Source organism: Talpa occidentalis, unplaced genomic scaffold (genome assembly GCF_014898055.3).
Source record: "Talpa occidentalis isolate TD23 unplaced genomic scaffold, MPIMG_talOcc4v2.1 talOcc4.12, whole genome shotgun sequence".
NCBI lineage: Eukaryota > Metazoa > Chordata > Mammalia > Eulipotyphla > Talpidae > Talpa > Talpa occidentalis.
In genome coordinates this window covers 80,691,181-80,709,794 of record NW_023601212.1, presented here as the reverse complement: position 1 = coordinate 80,709,794, position 18,614 = coordinate 80,691,181, and the positions used below count along the sequence as shown (strand labels likewise).

Here is an 18,614-nt window from a genome sequence, read left to right as displayed (position 1 = left end):
TTTGCGTCCCCCACCCCCTCAGGTGTAGTCCCCATAGAGTTTCCTTCCCCAAGGCACCCGTGCACATCACCTCAGTCCCCTGTGCGCCTCCCTCCCTCCCTTCATCCCTCTCCCGCCTCCTCCCCTGCAGGATGTCTCTGATTTATAATTGTCCGTTTTGGCTTTGTTGTGTTAGGAATAAACTTTAATGGTATCATATTATCAAGTAATACTGTAAATTTTTTCTTTAAATTGTGGTAAAATGCCTATATTTATATCTGAATCATTTTTAAGTGTAGAGCAGTTTGAGGGTATCAAAAGTAGTTCATGATTGTGCCGCCATCTCCACCCTGTCTCTGGAACTCTGCATCTCACAAAACTGAAACTCATTAAACACAGCCCCGTTCTACTCTGCCTCTATAAATTTGACTACTCCTGGGACCTCATATAAGTGGAACCATACAATATCTATCCTTCGATGATAGGTTTATTTCACTTAACATAATGTCTTCATTGTTGTATGTGTCAGAATTTTCTTCCTTTATAAGGCGGAATAATATTCCACATGTAGGGAGCCTCCCTGGTGGTGCAAAGGGTTAAGACACAGCACTATGAAGCAATCCACAACCACTGCAGCACAAGTTCGATCCCCAGCCAGGGAGGTGACCCACATGGCGCAGGAGACCTCTCTTGTCTCTCCCGCTGCTCCCCTCAGGGCTATATTCCAGTCAATCCGCCTGTTCTGTTCCCCACTATGTCTCTGGTGAATCCTCTCACCCCCCCACCCCCGCATCTCTGGTCTGCACCCCAGCTCTTGTATGCATGAATAACAAAAATCTTTAAAAAATATTCCACATGTATGAGCCATATTTTATTTATCTATTTGTCTATGGATCCTTGGTTTGCTTCCACCTTTTGACGATCGTGAATAAAGCCTTTATGAACATGGGTGTATAGTATCTGCTGAATTTTTGCATATCTACCCAGAAGTGGAATTACTGAATCATACTGTCATTCTATTTTTACTTTTTTGAGTAATCCTATTCTTTTTAACAGTTGTATAAAGTTCCTTCACATGAATAATATTCCTTGAATATGATCTATCCTCCTATCTAATGGCAAACACTTGGGTTATATCCATTTTCCCCTATTGTAAACAATGCTGCAATTCATTGCTTAAGGTATACAAATATGTACAAATATGAATGTACTTTTGTGGGATGGTTTCTAAAAAGGTGATGTGGGTCAAAGTGATGTACATTTAGAAGTATAACAGTCCTTGTCAAATTGCTTTCCAGGAAGTTTTCACCAACATGCAGTGTTATCATCAATGTATTTGAGTATTAGTTTGCTTCCTGGCCAATACTCAGTGCTATCAATCTTTAAAATTGTTGTCAATAGGACAGTTGCAGCTTTGATTCACATTTCCTTTGTTACTGGTAAAACAGACCGTCTTTTCCTGTATTTACTGACTATTTGTATTTCTTCCTCTGCGACTGGTCTTTTTCAATTCTTTGCCAATAAGCATTTTCGGTCCTCAACTTATTTGACCTTCCAGTTGCCTTTGCCACTGTTGCCAACTATAGAATTTTAGGCTTGAAATGGTTTTCTGTTGGAATTATGCAGAGAATGTTCTACTGCTTTTAGAATCCATGGTTGCTATTGAAAAGGCCGGTGCCATGCTGATTCCTGATCCTTAGTATGTGTCCTGCTTTTTTCTGTCTGAAAGTGTTTAGGATCTTCTGCTCACCCCTGATATTCTGAAATTTCATGACATACCTTTCCTGGGTCTCTGCATTCATTGTATTAGCACCCTTTAAATCAAGAGACTCGAGTATTTCAGTCTGGGAAAACTTGTGTGTTTTTTCTTAAGTAATTTCTTTTCCTTTGTCTTTTTTTTGAACTTCTATTGGATGTTAGATCTCCTGGATCAATCCTCCAAGTCTCTTTCTCTTCTTTCTCCGCTCCCCCCCCCCATTTTATTTGTCTTAATTTCAATGTATGACTCTTTTATTGGATTTTAAATATCCACCTCTGTAGTTTTCACTTCCCAGAGTGTTCTCGTGTTCTCTGATTGTCCAGTTATCATGGCATCCTCGGACGGATGCCAAGCAAGGAGGGTCAGGGGTGTATAAAGTGGCCTGAACGCCTCACTGTGCCTTCCCCTCCCCCGAGAGCCGCCTCTGAGGTCTCGAATGGCTCCTCCAGTCTGGACTCTGGTGCTGCTGTTTGGGGCTGCCTGGGGCCAGGACCACATGCCTGCCCCCATTCGGTAAGCTGGGCTCAGGGGGCTCACAGGCTTGGAGGAAGGGGGCATGTTGGAGGGGCCAATAGGCTGACAATGAAGGTCACAGCCCTGGAGAGGAAGGCAGGCTGGGAAGAGGATGAGCAACAGGGATGGGGGAGCCCCATAGCCTTAGATCTGGGAACTCATGGGTGTGAGAAAATAGGACAGCGGGAGGAGGTGAAGAGCTGGGGAGACAGGTCCAAGGATGGCAGGGAAGAGAGAGAGGTCAGATCCTCAGAAAAAGGACAAAACCCAGGGTAGACCCAGGAGGACAGGAGAGACTTCAAATAGGAGGCAAGTCAAATGAGGGACAGTGGTTTGGGGGACTGTTGAACAAGCAGAACCTAAACAGAAACCTAAGCCTAAACATCACTAGAACAGAGGACCTTCCTCTGTGGTCCATACCACCTGGAGAGGGGAACCTGCTTCCTGGTGGAATTCTTTAAAAAATTAAAAAAGAGGGCCTCCCCGATGGTGCAGCAGTTGAGCCCTGAGTTGCGAAGCTGCCCACAGCCTCTGCAGCGCCGGTTCGATCCCCGGTCACTGGGTGAAGGTCCTACATGGTGCCCAGACATTTCCTGCCTCCCGCTGCTCCCCTCAGCAGTGTACTTTGTCAGTCTGCCTGCTCTGCTCCCCCCACCCAAACAAACAAACAAATAAATAAACAAATAAATAAATAAATAAAGATTTATTTTGTTTATTTATTTAAAGATTTATTTTATTTATACAAGAGCTGGGGTACAGGCCAGATGCGTAGGAGGGTGAGAGGATTCACCAGCGACAGAGCGGGAAACAGAACAGGCAGACTGACAAAATACACTGCTGAGGGGAGCAGCGGGTGAGACAGGAGAGGTCTGCTTGCCATGTGGGTTGCTTCAAGACCAGGGGGATCGAACCGGCGCTGCACAAGCTGCATACAGCTTCACAGCGCTGTGCTCAACTGCCTGCGCCACCAGGGAGGCCCTATTTTATTCATTTATGCATACAAGAGCAGGGGTGTAGGCCAGAGGTGAGGGGGTGGTGAAAGGATTCACCAGAGACAGGGTGGGGAGCAGAACAGGCAGATCTACTGAAATACACTGCTGAGGGGAGCGGTGGGCTAGATGGTAGCGGTCTGCTGCACCCATGGGTCAGCTCATGCTGCAGTGGCTGGAGATAGCTTGATAACACTGAGACTTTAACCCCTGCACCATGAGGGAGGCCCCTTGGCGGAATTCTTAAGGTGAAGAGGGGCTCCCTTGTTATTTATTCATCTGTGTATTCAATTGCATGTAGCTGGCACCCACTTGGCAACTCGGGGCCCATGTAAGCCCTGCTCTATGAGGAAATTTGGGCTTTAGCATAAGAAGGCCTCAACTCAAGACCTTTAGTGCAAAGAAGGAGACCCCCTAGGTTGTGAGCTCTAAGGCATAAAGCGGCTGGGTTCCTCCTCATGTGAACCTCCACTGCCACCACAGCCAGGGCACAGAGGGCTAGAGCAACCGCTGGAGATCTGAGGAGCTCGGAGGGGAGACACGCGTCAGGAGAGAGATGAGAACTGAAGGCGAACTCACAATCACTGAGTTTTATGATTCAAGATAATGACAGATATGACATCTTTTTTCTTTCTCCAAATCAACCCCTAGGAAAGAGAAGCCTCCAGACTGGAAGAAAGTCGTTCGCACCTCTAGGGACAGCTGTAAGTCGGCCACCAGGACTACTCAGACGTCTTTCCTTCTAGGGGTGGCCACCATGGTGACATCAGGGTCAGGCAATGACATGAACGTGTAATACAAGCACAAAGGGCGGCCAAGGGGTCTGGAGGGTAGAGGAGACCGTGGAGGTACAACCTCTGCCTGAAAGATCCAGATTCAAATGACCGACAGCCATACCATGGTGTATGGCGCCCAGGCTGAATCCAGTCATCCGCCCCACCTCAGCTTTCCACACTCCCCAGTCACTCTGTGACCCCTGGATGTCTGCTAAGAGGTGACTTGTGCCTCAGATTCTCTTTCCCCAAATCTCTGCACCCTTCATGGCTGCTTACTTGAAGTTTAACCATCCTGCTACTACCCCAACCCCTCTTTTTGGCTCTGTGAGAACTTTTCCTGCCTCACAGCGACCCTTTCTTTATAGCCATTATCACCCAGTGTGATTTTGAGGATAATTCCAAACCCCTCTGTGACTGGACCCAAGTGTCCACAGATGACGGGGACTGGACTCGAGCCAGTGGGCCCCCTCCCAATGGCAGCACCGGGCCCCCCGGCGGCTACCCTAATGGAGGTGAGGAAACCTAAGGTTAGGGAGCACTGGGAGGGAGCACGGGGCAGACCTGGGAGGCAGGACGAAGGCCACTGGGAATGGATGCCTGGGCTCTGGGAAGGTGAGGGGTGCCCTCTGGGGTGGAAGGCCCTCATGATCCTGAGCTCTGCCTCCCCCAGAGGGCTACTATCTGCATATGGATTCGAGTGCCTTCCACCGGGGTGGAGTCGCAGGCCTGCGCAGCGCCCCCATATGGGAGAAAGGTCCTCTCTGTGTGCATTTTGCCTATCACATGTTCGGATTGTCATGGGGCACCCAGCTCAAACTGCTGCTGTTCAAGGGCCCCAAAAGCTACCTGCTCTGGAGACATGTCAACACCCAAAGCCCCTCCTGGATGCCCACTGCTGTCACTGTGCCCATGGGGCATATCCTGCCCAGCCGGGTGAGGCAGAGGGAAAAACTTGGATCCCCGTGGGAAAGTGGCTGGGGGTGGGGTGAGGAAGTTTGGCCCGTTTGAATTCATGCAAGAAGCTGGGAACCCAAGGCCAAGGGGCTCACAGGGCAGCCATTCCCTCCGCCCTCCTGCAGCTGGTATTCGAAGGAGTGAGAGGCAACACCGCTTACCTGGACATTGCCCTGGACTCCATCTCTATCCACCGCGGCTCCTGCCATCGGGGTGAGTCCTGTACCTCCTCTTTCTCCCTTCTCCTGTACATCTGCCCAGGGTGGCAGGAATAGCTCAGGAAGTGTGACCCTGGTTGCTCCCAGAGTTAGGGATACTTGCTTCCCTCTACTTCCACATCCCACACCTTTGATTCCTGAAGCAGCCGCACCTAAAGAGGGGTTCTCTTTTAGCATGGAATTGTGGTGATGCCTGCTTGTGAGTGATTGTTCCCGTTTGCCCTGGGTTGTCCCTGTTTTACCACTGAAGTCCTGCATCTTGGAAACCCTTGGCCAACCCTGGCTATTTTCTCACCCTGGCTGTTACCCCAGATATCCCCACAATTAGCGCTCTTCCTGATGTTAGAGATTTGAGGGGAGCAGATTCAAAGGAAGGGAAATTCCAAAAGTTGAGTGAGAAAAACTAAACCTTACTGAACACAGGCAGGGTGCTAGCTGCTCCCCGAACATGACCTAATTTACAGGTCCTCTTATTCCCAGTCTACAGATGTGGAACCTGAGGCTTGGGCAAGTGAGGTAATCTGCACCGGGAATACAGCCACTAGGGGGCTGAATGGGGTCTGTTTGAAGGTCCACATTGCTCACGCTGGGATCTGATTCTAGACTGAGTTGTATTTTTCTGAGCAGCCTCCTGTAGAAAAGGCTAAATCCTGTTTTCCTTTCCTTTCAGTCTGCACGATGCAGGTGTGTAGCTTTGACACCCTAAATGATCTCTGTGGCTGGAGTTGGGTCCCGAGTGCCTCTGGGGCCAAATGGACCCAAAGGAATGGGTCTTCGGGGGTCCCTAAAGTGGGGCCCCAGGATGACTTCTCTAACCCTGGGAGTAAGTAATGGTCCTGCTTCCATCTCTTGACTTTCTGGGCTTCTAGTGACCTCTGATTCGTTTATTTCTTAATTGTTAATTTAGTGATAGTTATATCTTAATCTCCCAACCTTAAGCATCCATTCACTCAAGTTACAAGGCAGAAGCAAACTCCAGACACCCCACCTCCCCCCTATTGCCCCCCACAAGCTTTACTTGACAAATGGCAGACCAGACCCAGCCTACTCCACACCTCCATCCCCTGGCATCTTGCATTCTTCATTCATTCATCCATTCAACTAATGTTACTGAGCACCAACTCAATATACCAGGGTTTTTTTTTTTAATATTTATTTTTGCATAGAAGAACTGAGGCATAGGCCAGAGGTATGGGGGGTTCTTGAGAGGATTCGCCAGAGAGAGTGGGGAGCAGAACCGGCAGATCTACTGACGTACACTGCTGAGGGACGCAGTGGGCGAGACAGGAGAGGTCTGCTGTGCCATGTGGGTCAGCACCCTGGCTGGGAATGGAACTTGTGTGGGATCAACATTGTGCTGCAGTGGCTGGTGGTAGCTTGATAGCGCTGTCTTTAACCCCTGCGCCACCAGAGAGGCCCTGGAAAACTTTTTCATTAAGTCCTTTAAATATCTCCTCCCAATCCCTTTGTGCTTGTAATGATTCTACTGAAAAGTTTGCTGACAGTCTGATTGTGTCCCCTGTGGGTTACCCTTTTTTTTCTCTTGATGTTTTTAGTATTCTGGCTTTGTCCTTGGCTTCCAACAGTGTTATTACAATGTGCCTTGGTATGTGTATGTCTGGTTTTATTTTTTTTTTAAAGATTTATTTATTTATGCATACACGAGCTGGGGTACAGGCCAGAGATGCGGGGGTGAGAAGATCCACCAGAGACAGGGTAGGGAACAGAACAGGCAGACTGAGCGAAAGACACTGTTGAAGGGAGCAGTGGGTAAGACAGGAGAGGTCTGCTGCACCATGTGGGTTTCTCCCTGGCTGACCGGGGATCGAATTCATGCTACGGAGGCTGTGGATTGCTTCATAGTGCGGTGCTTAATCCCTTGTACCACCAGGGAGCCCTGTCTGTTATTATTTTGTTTGGAGCTCTTTGGCATTCTTGGATGATGATTTCTGGTTCATTTCCCAGGTTTTCAGCAATTATTTCTTTAAATAAAATTTCCATGCCTTTTTCTTTCTTTTATTCCCCCATTATACAGATGCTATTTTGTCTTTACACTATCCCAAAGGGCTCTTACACTGTTTTCATTTTTTCCTATGGTGTCGTATTTATGTGTTCTCTGCCTTTGTGCTTTTGAGTTTTTTCTCCATTGCTTCCGTTTGTCTATTGTTGAAGCTCTCAATAAAACTGTATTTTGACATGCAGTTATAGTATTTCCTAGCACTATTGCTCCTAATTATAACTGCTTAGTATTTTCTCTGTTTTTATTCTGCTATTTCACATCCTTGTTTTTTGAGTTCCATAGCTGTTACCCTGAACTTCTCTTCAGTCATGTTCTGAAGTTCTATTAGATTGAGACTCCTCTCAGGCTTTGTTTTTGTTTTTTTTTTTCTGTAGCATTTGTGGTATTTTCTTCTATCTCTTCATTTTTAGTTTTTACGGGTTATAATAGGGACAGACTTTCACACTGTTGCCTTTGAAGTGATCAGAAACTCGGGACCAGCAAGAGATGATGGGTAAGGAAGAACCTGGGCAGTACCACACTAAAGGGGCACCTTCAATGCACATCAGGGATTCAAGCTGCCTGCTGTGCTCTTGGGGACAGAGTTGTATAGTGGGGACCTTAGTGATCCCCTTCTCTAGCTGCCCCTCAGGCTTAATCTCTCTTATAGTCTTGGGTGAGCTGCCACCTCCAGGCTATTCTGAGCACTGGGGGCAGCACTGGGCACAGGCTGTAGTTGACATGGCATCACAGGGAGTTGTTCTCTCTTCTTTTCCAGCACAGAGCCTTATCCTGGAGTGTTTGCTCCTGTTATTAACAGGAGCAATGCTTAAACTCTGGTTTTTGCAGCTGTGCACTTTTTGTCTTGGTTTTAGCCCTGAGGTCAGGGCTGGCAGGTGTTCTGAATAGCAGACTTGGTAGTAGGTGATCCAAACAACACAGGTGAGCCAACCCATTTCTCCCCACTGGATCAGGCTCTAGCTGTTCTATATTGAGGGCCAAAGTCTCAAGCATGCAATCCTTGCTCTGCACCCCCGCTCCTGTAGCTCTCCAACTCCTCTCCAAGAGAGAGGGTAACACCCCCTCTTGTGGGTGCCAACTCTATAGTGCAGCGCCGGGTCTCAAGAGTCCCTGATGTTGGCAGGGACTCTTGAGTTAGCACCTACAAGGGTTCCTTGCAGCAGCCACCCCTCCCTCTTGTGGCTTGTAATGCCCCAGTATTATGATAAACACAGTCCACTTAAATTTTTCCCTATCCCTTTCTGCAGGGCTATGGCTCCCAGTGTGTGCTATGATCATGTTTTTCCTTCAGGGGTCTGCTGCAGTCCAGTTGCTAGTGAAATGACAAGGCAGGCCCAGGGTCTTCACTCTACCACCATCTTTCCAGACTCTATTTTTTTTTTTTAAAGATTTATTCATTTATTTATACAAGCACTGGGTACAGTCAGAAGCACGGGAGGGTGAAAGAATTCACCAGAGCCAGAGCGGGGAACAGAACAGGCAGATGGACCGAAATACACTGCTGAGGGGAGCAGCGGGTGTGGCAGGAGAGGTCTGCTGCACCATGTGGGACCCTCGCCGGTGGCTGGGGATCGAACCGGTGCTGCAGAGGCTGCGGGCCACTTTGCAGCCCAGTGTTCAACCGCTGCGCCACCAGGGGAGGCCCCAGACTCTATTTTTTAAAAAAAATTCTCTTTCTTTTCCTATTATACGTGCCAGCTTGTATTTTCTGTCTCTCTCTTTCTCCCACCCCCTTCCCCTTTTCTACTCCTCAGCAACTCCTCAGTTGCTGTTTCCTTTCCCTCTTCTTTCTCTGTTGTTTCCCGTTTTTGTTTCTCTCCTACTCCCTTTCTCTCGCTCCTTCCCAGCCGCCTTCTTCCTGTTCAAAGCCCACCACCTGTGCCTAGTGGGAGTTAGCTCACCCAACGGGAAACTGCGGGGCTCCTGCGCACATGTGCACTCTTAGTGGTTGTCTCAGCTCCCCTGCCCCTTTAGTATTACATCCCTCTTTTCTCATCATTTTGTATGTGAATCATCCATGTCCAGTAGGTTAAAAAAAAAAAAAAGTAAAGGGGGCCTCCCTGGTGGCACAAGGGGTTAAGTCTCAGCATTATGAAGCTGTCTGCAGTCATTGCAGCACGAGTTCAATCCCCAGCCAAGTAGCTGACCCATATGGTGCAACAGACCTCTCCTGTCTCATCCGATGCTCCCCTCAGCAGTGTGTTTTGTCAGTCTGCCTGTTCTGTTCCCCGCTCTGTCTCCGGTGAATCCTCTCACCCCCTGCACCTCTAGCCTGCAACCCAGCTCTTGTATGCATAAATAAATCTAAAAAAAAAAAAAAAAGGAAAATGATGCAACTTTGACTCTGGGGGAAAGAAAAAAAGTCAGAACCCAAAAGAAAAGGTTCTGGCTGCTTCTTCTAAGAGGATACCTTGTTTCATCTGGCAGAGCCCATGTCCTTACCCAGTCATGCCAAGCACTTCTGGAAGGATCCAAGGCTTCAGCCAGTCATGAAACTGGTGAAGACCCACCTCAGCACCAATTGATCCTACACAACTGTGGGGCTCCCTGGGGCTAGGCCTCTACCCTTGCAGAGTCTTGTCCCGGCGCCATCTTCTCCATCCCTCCCCAATTCCAGACACTTCCCCTATGCCTTTCCCTTCCTAGGTGGCTTCTACATGCTCCTGGACCCCAAGAATGCAAAACCAAACCAGAAGTCTGTCCTCCTAAGCCCCCTGACTCAGTCCTCTGGCTGTCTGAGCCTGTCTTTCCACTACGTCCTCCGTGGCCAGGCTCCTGGGGCAGCTCTCATCATCTACGCGTCGGTCTTAGGTGAGGGTGGAGCAGTCACAGGACTTACACTAGCCTGAAGCTCATCTCCCTGGGTTGGGCTGATGGGGAACTGTGGGGCATCCCTCAGGGCCCAGGGAATCTGGAGTATGTATGGGACTCTCCCTGGAGTGGAATCAGGCCTTTGGGAGGGTACTGGATTCTGGAAAAACAGATAAAAGTGACAGGAGAGTGAGAGAGAAGGGTGTGTCTGTACTGGGGGGAGGTGAACATAAACTGAGTACTGCCTTTGCTACTCGGCCTTCTGAGTATAGGTTGGGAGTTGTTCAATCCTTGTAACCTCACTTCTGTCTTGGATCCCTTCCCTTACAGGCAATATCCGGAAACACACACTCTTCTCAGGCCAACCTGGACCCACCTGGCAGCCTGTTTCTGTCAATTACTCAGGCCAGGGACAGATTCAGGTACAGCCGAAAGAGAGGTCAGGTTTCCTTGCACATGGCAGGCACCCCAAGTATTGAAATGGACAGAGGGTCTGGGTGCTGGGAGGAGGGCCTGAGTAGAGCACCATCGGTGTCTACTTTGTGTCTCACTCCCAGCCCCCCTCCCTCTCTTTCTCCAGTTTACTGTGGTGGGCGTGTTTGGAGAGACACCAGAGCCAGCGGTGGCAGTGGATGCCATCAGCATTGCTCCCTGTGGGGGTGAGAGCCTGGTCCTGGAAGACACAGATCTCACATATGGGGGGTGGGGTGCAGGAGGGATAGAGAGCATGGCCAAAAGTCCTCAAATCTCCCATTTTGATCCCCTAGAGAGCTTGCCTCAGTGTGACTTTGAAGATGATGGCTATCCTTTCTGTACCTGGGCCCAGGCATTGGGGAATGCTGGACAGTGGGTCCGGAGAAGTAAACATGTGCCCACCCAGGGCATGGATACCAATGGAGTGCCCCTTAATACAGGTGAGCAGATGGAGGACCCCTCAACCCACAAATGACTGAATCTTCTCGAGCTTGGTGTGAATGAGGAAGAAGTGTCATAGGAGATGAGTCAGCCAGCGGGTGTTTGCTGGGAAGCCACCGGGGGCCAGAGCTGTGGAGGTGACAGAGGTAGCGTGGAGTTGAAGATCTGCATGACAGTGGGATCACTGACACCCTGGGAAAGTCCAGGCATCTCACTTATTTGACTCCAAGGCTTCAAATCCACTGCCTCGAACTCGGTTGGCATTTACCAGTGTAGCCAGATGGATTTACAGAGGCATCTGCTTGCTGGGTGCTTTTCCCTTTCTCTCTGTCCCTGCTTTTTTCAGTGAGGAGCCCAAAATGAGCACAGAGAGAAATGGTGATACTGTGGGGAGTCAGGGTGTTTGCGGCAACTCCCCATTTGGTACAGATTCAGGGTGTTGCTAATACTTGCCCTTGGACTTGCCCTGTGGAGGCTTCTCACCTTGTTTGTTCCCTTCTTTTGCCCAGAGGGTCACTTTATCTACCTGAAGGCTGATAAGTCCTCCCAGGCAGGCCAGTCTTTCAGACTGGTGAGCCGGCCCTTCTGTGCCCCGGATGCAGTCTGTGTGGGGCTCACCTACCGCATGTATGGCCTTGGAAATGGCAGTGGTCTCAAACTGCTGCTGGAGAGTCCTGCAGGCAGCTCTCCCAGTTTGCTCTGGCACCGAATTGGGTTTCAGAGCTATGACTGGATGAACGTCTCCATCACCATCCCTGAGGGACATCAACAGCCCATGCAGGTGAGAGGCCTGACTGTGAGGGACAGAGCCTGGGGCCTGGGGACACAGGCAGGGCCAAGGAGGTGGGAAACTGGAGAGGGAGCAGAGCAGACGTGGACGTGGCATGGCCGGGATGGACAGCAGGCTCCTAGAGCGGGGCATGCACAGTTGGGCTGCTGAAGGCTGGAGCAAGGTGACATCCTGGCAGAGGACTGTCTCTGTGTGGAGCAGGGTCAAGCGTTGCCAGGGACCACTGTCGCTTCCTCTTCCTTTTCTCTTGTTACCTTCAGCTGATACTTGAGGCCACCAGGGGTTCCAACACTGCCTTCGTCATTGCTGTGGACTTCATCGTGGTCCATCACGGGGCCTGCCAAGGTAAGACAAAGCCCAAGGCCCGCTAAGAGAGCCGTGCTCTGGGCTGAGCAGCACTGGGTTGTCTGCACGTGCCACTGCAAATGCAAATCCTCTCATACCTCAGATGTCCCCGACTTTGTTTTCTACATTCTCCCCGCGTCTGCCTTCCCGGCCCTATCAGAAGGTTGGCTTCAAAAGGATGAGACTTTGATGCCATAAATTTCCATGGCTGGATTCAGAAGGCCTTCCCTAGTGAGCGAGACACAGAGAGGGGGGCCTGCGGTCTCCTCACTTCATGTGCTCACGCCAGCGCATTACTGACCTGTAGTTGAGGCAGTTTCTGCCGAGTATTAAGTGAGTGATCTTGGAGTTGGGAGGAGATGGAGGGGTAGGAATAGTTAACTCTTCAGAACCAGGAGCTTAATCAGATGTGAGTGAAGAGAATGGTGGGGTGATTTTGACTAAGTAGCAGCAGGCTTTGTTTTTGTTTTCCTTTGTAGGGCCTTTGCCAACAGAACTTCCTTCCCAATCTCCAGTTCCCACTGTATCCACAGAAAAAACTATGACCACCACAAAGGAACCCAGTGTCCACAGTGAAATATCTGTCACTGCACCAGAGAATCCCAAGATCTCAATAATGAGCACCACCCTCATGGAAACACCTACAACACCCACAGAGAAGTCCAGGACCCACACGGGAGAGAACACCCTCCCCCCAGAGAAACATACACAGCCCCCAGAAACACCTGCCCAGGCCCCTGGAGAGCAAACCCAGCCACCTGAGCATCCCACCCTACCCCCTGTAGAACTAACCCACCTGCCAGAGCACCCCACCCTCATACCTGGAGAACAATCCCACTTTGAGAAGCACCCCACCCTTGGCCCAAGGGAGCAGGCCCACCACACTGAGCACCCAAGCTTAGCCCCAGGAGAACAAACCCATCCCCCTGAGCACCCCACCCATCCCCCTGAGGAGCAAACACACACCCTTGAGCACCCCACTCTCCCACCTGGAGAGCAGACCCAACCCCCTGAGCACCCCACCCTCACCCCTGGAGAACAAACCAACACCCCTGAGCACCCCACACTCACCCCTGGAGAGCAGGCACAAATCCCTGAGCACCCCACCCTCCCACCTAGAGAGCAAACAAAACCCCCTGAGCACCCTACCTTCACCCCTGGAGAGCAAACCCTGCACCCTGAGCACCCCACACTCCCCACTGGAGAACAAACACACCCCCCTGAGCACCCCACCCTCCCCCGAGGAGAACAAACCTATTCTCTTGAGCACACCACCCTTGCCCCTGGAGAACAGCAGCCCCATGAGCACCCCACCTTCACCACTGCAGAGCAAACCCACCCCACTGAGAATCCCTCCCTCACCTCTGGAGAGCAGACCCACCCCCCTGAGCACCCCACCCTCCCCCATGGAGAGCAAACCTATTCCCTTAAGTACCCCACCATCCCCCCTGGAGAACAGGCTCAGCCCCCTGAGCACCCCACCTTCCCCACCGGAGAACAAACCCACCCCACTGAACACCCCACCCTGACCCCTGGAGAGCAAACCCACCCTCCTGAGCACCCTACCCTCCACCATGAAGAGCAAGCCTATTCCCTTGAGCACCCCACCATCCCCCCTGGAGAACAGGCCCAGCCCCCTGAGCACTCAACTTTGGCCCCTGGAGAGAAAACCCACCCCCCGGAGCACCCCACCCTCCCCCCTGGAAAACAGGCTCAGCCCTCTGAGAACCCAACCCTCACCCCTGGAGAGCAGACATACCCCAGTGAGCACTCCATCCTCACCCCTGGAGGTCAAACCCACCCCCCTGAGCACCCCAACCTCCCCCCTGGAGAACAGGCTCAGCTACCTAAGCAACCCACCTTCACCACTGGAGAGCAAACCCACCCCACTGAGCACCCCATCCTCACCACCAGAGAGCAGACCCAATCCCCTAAGAACCCCACCCTGCCCCATGGAGAGCAAACTCATTCCCTTGAGCACCCCACCCTCATCCCTGGAGAGCAGACCCAACCCCCTGAGCACCGCACACTCACCCCAGGAAGTCAAACCCACCCCCCTGAGCACCTCACCCAGGCCCCTGGAAAACAGGCCCAGCCCTCTGAGCACCCCACGCTCAGCCCTGGGGAGCAGACCCACCCCCCTGAGCACCCATCCCTCCCCTCTGGAGAGCAAACCCACCCCCCTAAGCACTCCACCCTCTCCCCTGGAGAACAGGCCCATCCCCCGGAGCACCCCACCCAACCACCTGGAGAGCAGGCCCACACCCCTGAGCACCCCACCTTCTCCCCTGGAGGGCAGGCCCACCCCCCTGAGCAGCACACCCAACTCCCTGGAGAGGAAGCCCAGACCCCTGAGCACCCCACCCTCACTCCTGAAGAACAGGCCCACCACCCTGGGCACCCCACCATCCCACCTGGAGAGCAGGCCCAACCACCTGAGCACCCCACCATCTCCCATGGAGAGCAGGCCCACCTCCCTAAGCACCCCACCCAACCCCCTGGAGAGCAGGCCAACTCCCCTGAGCACCCCACCCAACCAACTGGAGAGCAGGCCCAGCCCCCTGAGCATCCCACCCTCCCCTCTGGAGAGCAAACCCACCCCCCAAACACCCTACCCTCTCCCCTGGAGAGCATGCCCACCCCCCTGAGCACCCATCCCTCCCCTCTGGAGAGCAAACCCACCCTCCTGAGCACCCCACCCTCACCCCTGGAAAACAGACCCAAGCCCCTGAGCACCTCACCATCCCTCCTAGAGAGCAGGCCCACCTCCCTGAGCACCCCACTGTTCCTCCTGGAGAACAGGCCCACCCCCCTGAGCACCCATCCCTCCCCTTTGGAGAGCAAACCCATCCCCCGGAGCACCCCAACCTCACCCCTGGAAAACAGACCCAACCCCCTGAGCACCCCACCATACCTCCTAGAGAGCAGGCCCACCCCCCCGAGCACGCCCCTCTCTCCCCTGGAGAACAGGCCCACCCCCCTGAACACCCATCCCTCCCCTCTGGAGAGCAAACCCACCCTCCTGAGCACCCCACCCTCCACCCTGGGGAGCAGACCCACCCCCTGAGCACTCCACCCTCCCCTCTGGAGAGCAAACCCACCCCCTGAGCACATCACACTCACCCCTGGAGAACAGGCCCAACCCCCTGAGCACCCCACCATCCCTCCTAGAGAGCAGACCCAACCCCCTGAACACCCCATCCTCTCCCATGGAGAGCAGGCCCATGCCCCTGAGCACCCCACTCTCCCTCCTGGAGAGCAGACCCACCCCCCTGAGCACCCTACCCTCACCCCTGGAGAACAGGCCCAACCTCCTGAGCACCCCACCCTCTCCCCTGGAGAACAGGCCCACCCCCCTGAGCACCCCACCCTCTCCCATGGAGAACAGGCCCACCCCCCTGAACACCCATCCCTCCCCTCTGGAGAGCAAACCCACCCTCCTGAGCACCCCACCCTCCACCCTGGGGAGCAGACCCACCCCCCTGAGCACTCCACCCTCCCCTCTGGAGAGCAAACCCACCCCCCTGAGCACATCACACTCACCCCTGGAGAACAGGCCCAACCCCCTGAGCACCCCACCATCCCTCCTAGAGAGCAGACCCACCCCCCTGAGCACCCCATCCTCTCCCATGGAGAGCAGACCCATGCCCCTGAGCACCCCACTCTCCCTCCTGGAGAGCAGACCCACCCCCCTGAGCACCCTACCCTCACCCCTGGAGAACAGGCCCAACCTCCTGAGCACCCCACCCTCTCCCCTGGAGAACAGGCCCACCCCCCTGAGCACCCCACCCTCTCCCATGGAGAACAGGCCCACCCCCCTGAGCACCCATCCCTCCCCTCTGGAGAGCAAACCCAACCCCCTGAGCACCCCACTCTCACCCCTGGAGAACAGGCCCAACCCCCTGAGCACCCCACCCTCTCCCATGGAGAGCAGACCCACCCCCCTGAGCACCCATCCCTCCCCTTTGGAGAGCAAACCCAATCCCCTGAGCACGTCACCCTCCACCCTGGGGAGAAGACCCACCGCCCTGAGCACCCTACTCTCACCCCTGGAGAACAGGCCCACCCCCCTGAGCACCCCACCCTCTCCCCTGGAGAACAGGCCCACCCCCTGAGCACCCATCCCTCCCTTCTGGAGAGCAAACCCACCCCCCTGAGCACCCCACCCTCCACCCTGGGGAGCAGACCCACCCCCCTGAGCACCCATCCCTCCCCTCTGGAGAGCAAACCCACCTCCCTGAGCACCACACCCTCCACCCTGGGGAGCAGACCCACCCTCCTGAGCACCCCACCATCCCTCCTAGAGAGCAAACCCACCCCCCTGAGCACCCCACCCTCACCCCTGGAGAACAGGCCCAACCCCCTGAGCACCCCACCATCCCTCCTAGAGAACAGGCCCACCCCATTGAGCACCCCACCCTCTCCCCTGGAGAACAGGCCCACCCCCCTGAACACCCATCCCTCCCCTCTGGAGAGCAAACCCACCCCCCTGAGCACCCCACTCTCCACCCTGGGGAGCCGACCCACCCCCCTGAGCACCCCACCTTCCCCTCTGGAGAGCAAACCCACCCCCCTGAGCAACCCACCCTCACCCCTGGAGAACAGGCCCAACCCCCTGAGCACCCCATCATCCCTCCTAGAGAGCAGGCCCACCCCCTGAATACACCACCCTCTCCCATGGAGAACAGGCCCACCCCCCTGAGCACTCCACCATCTCCCCTGGAGAGAAGGCCTACCCCACTGAGCACCCCACCCTCCTTCCTGGAGGGCAAGCCCACCCCCCTGAGAACCCTCCCTCCCCCCTGGGCAGCAGGCCCACCCCCCTGAGCACCGTCCCCTCCCCTCTGGAGAGCAAACCCACCCCCCTGAGCACCCTACCCTTGCCCCTGGGGAGCCAGCCCACTCCCCTGAGCACCCCAGCCACCTCCCTGGAGAACAAGCCCAGCCCCCTGAGCACCACACCCACCCCCTTGGAGAGCAAACTCACATCCCTGAGCACCCCACCCTCCTCCCTATAGCTCAAACCCACCCCTCTGGAGATCAAGTCCACCCAACAGAACAGCTCTCCCACACCCCTGAGAGGCCAACACTCCCCAGGGAAAAACCAACTGGCCCTCCTGAAAAACCTACTGTTTCCCCTGAGAAGACCACTGAAATGACCACTGTTCCCATAGAAAAACCTGCAGAAATGACCATCTTTCCCAGCGAAAAATCCACTGAAATGACCATTGTCCCCACAGAAAAACCCTCTGTCCCCACCGAAAAACCCACTGTCCCCACAGAAAAACTCACTGAAATGAAAACTGTCCTCACAGAAAAATCTACCATCCACACTGAAAGGCCCACCACCTATGCAGAAAAACCCACCACCTCCACAGGAAAACCCACTGCCCACACTAAAAGACCTACCACCTCCAAAGAGGAACTCACCTCCTCCACAGAGAAACCCACTGTCCGCACTAAAAGACCTAGCACCTTCACAGAGAAACCCACCTCCACAGAGAAACCCACCACCTCCACAGAGAAACCCACCTCCACAGAGAAACCTACCACCTCTACAGAGGAACCCACCTCCACAGAGAAACCCACCTCCACAGAAAAACCCACCACCTCTACAGAGAAACCCATCACCTCCACAGAGAAACCCACCACCTCCACAGAGAAACCCACCTCCACAGAGAAACCCACCTCCACAGAGAAACCCACCACCTCCACAGAGAAACCTACCACCTCCACAGAGAAACCCACCTCCACAGAAAAACCCACCACCTCCACAGAGGAACCCACCAACTCCACAGAGAAACCCACCTCCACAGAGAAACATACCACCTCTACAGAGGAACCCACCTCCACAGAGAAACCCACCTCCACAGAGAAAACTACCACCTCCACAGAGAAAACCACCACCTCCACAGAGAAACCCACTATCCGCACTAAAAGACCAACCACCTCCACAGAAAAACCCACCACCTCCACAGAGAAACCCACTGTCCGCACTAAAAGACCTACCATATCCACAGAGAAACCCACCACCTCCACCAAGAAACCAACCACCTCCACAGAGAAACCCACCACCTCCACAGAGAAACCCACCACTTCTGCAGAGAAACCCACCACCTCCACAGAGAAACCCATCATCCTCACAGAAAACCTCACTGTTCCCACAAAAAAATCCACTGTCCCCACTGAAAAACCCACCATCCCTACTCAAAGGCCCACTGTTCCCTTTCGACGGCCCGCAACTCCTGTACTCAGGCCGACAGCCTTGGGGAAGCCTTCTAAAGCTCCAAGTACCTCCCCAACCACTGTGATCCTGGCCTCCACAACACCTAGACCTTCTTCAGGTATGATACTGAACATTGAGCAAAGTAAGAGACAGTGGATAGGAGAAAAGTTTAGGGGAAAGGGATGCTTCTAGCAGAGGAGCGATCAATCAGACGTGGTGACTTTAGAGAAATGAGGACTATTGTCCCTGACTGAGAGGGATGAAGGGCTCAGGTGAGCGTGGGTGTTTGGGAACCAAATACCAGCGTACTTAATTTTTT

General features: G+C 53.4%; 1 protein-coding gene across 1 annotated transcript in view; it reads left to right on the top strand.

Moving 5' to 3' along the window:
• Positions 1 to 1,643: 1,643 nt before the first annotated feature.
• Positions 1,644 to 18,614, top strand: part of ZAN (zonadhesin) — a 48,590-nt gene continuing 31,619 nt past the window's right edge. The window contains exons 1-13 of the mRNA XM_054693643.1: positions 1,644 to 1,678; positions 2,157 to 2,251; positions 3,892 to 3,944; positions 4,382 to 4,528; positions 4,687 to 4,949; positions 5,096 to 5,183; positions 5,859 to 6,011; positions 9,855 to 10,019; positions 10,350 to 10,441; positions 10,600 to 10,678; positions 10,787 to 10,933; positions 11,444 to 11,715; positions 11,985 to 12,069. Coding sequence (XP_054549618.1) covers positions 2,175 to 2,251; positions 3,892 to 3,944; positions 4,382 to 4,528; positions 4,687 to 4,949; positions 5,096 to 5,183; positions 5,859 to 6,011; positions 9,855 to 10,019; positions 10,350 to 10,441; positions 10,600 to 10,678; positions 10,787 to 10,933; positions 11,444 to 11,715; positions 11,985 to 12,069 — 1,621 coding nt within the window. The 5' untranslated portion in view covers positions 1,644 to 1,678; positions 2,157 to 2,174. The remainder of the gene's footprint in view (positions 1,679 to 2,156; positions 2,252 to 3,891; positions 3,945 to 4,381; positions 4,529 to 4,686; positions 4,950 to 5,095; positions 5,184 to 5,858; positions 6,012 to 9,854; positions 10,020 to 10,349; positions 10,442 to 10,599; positions 10,679 to 10,786; positions 10,934 to 11,443; positions 11,716 to 11,984; positions 12,070 to 18,614) is intronic.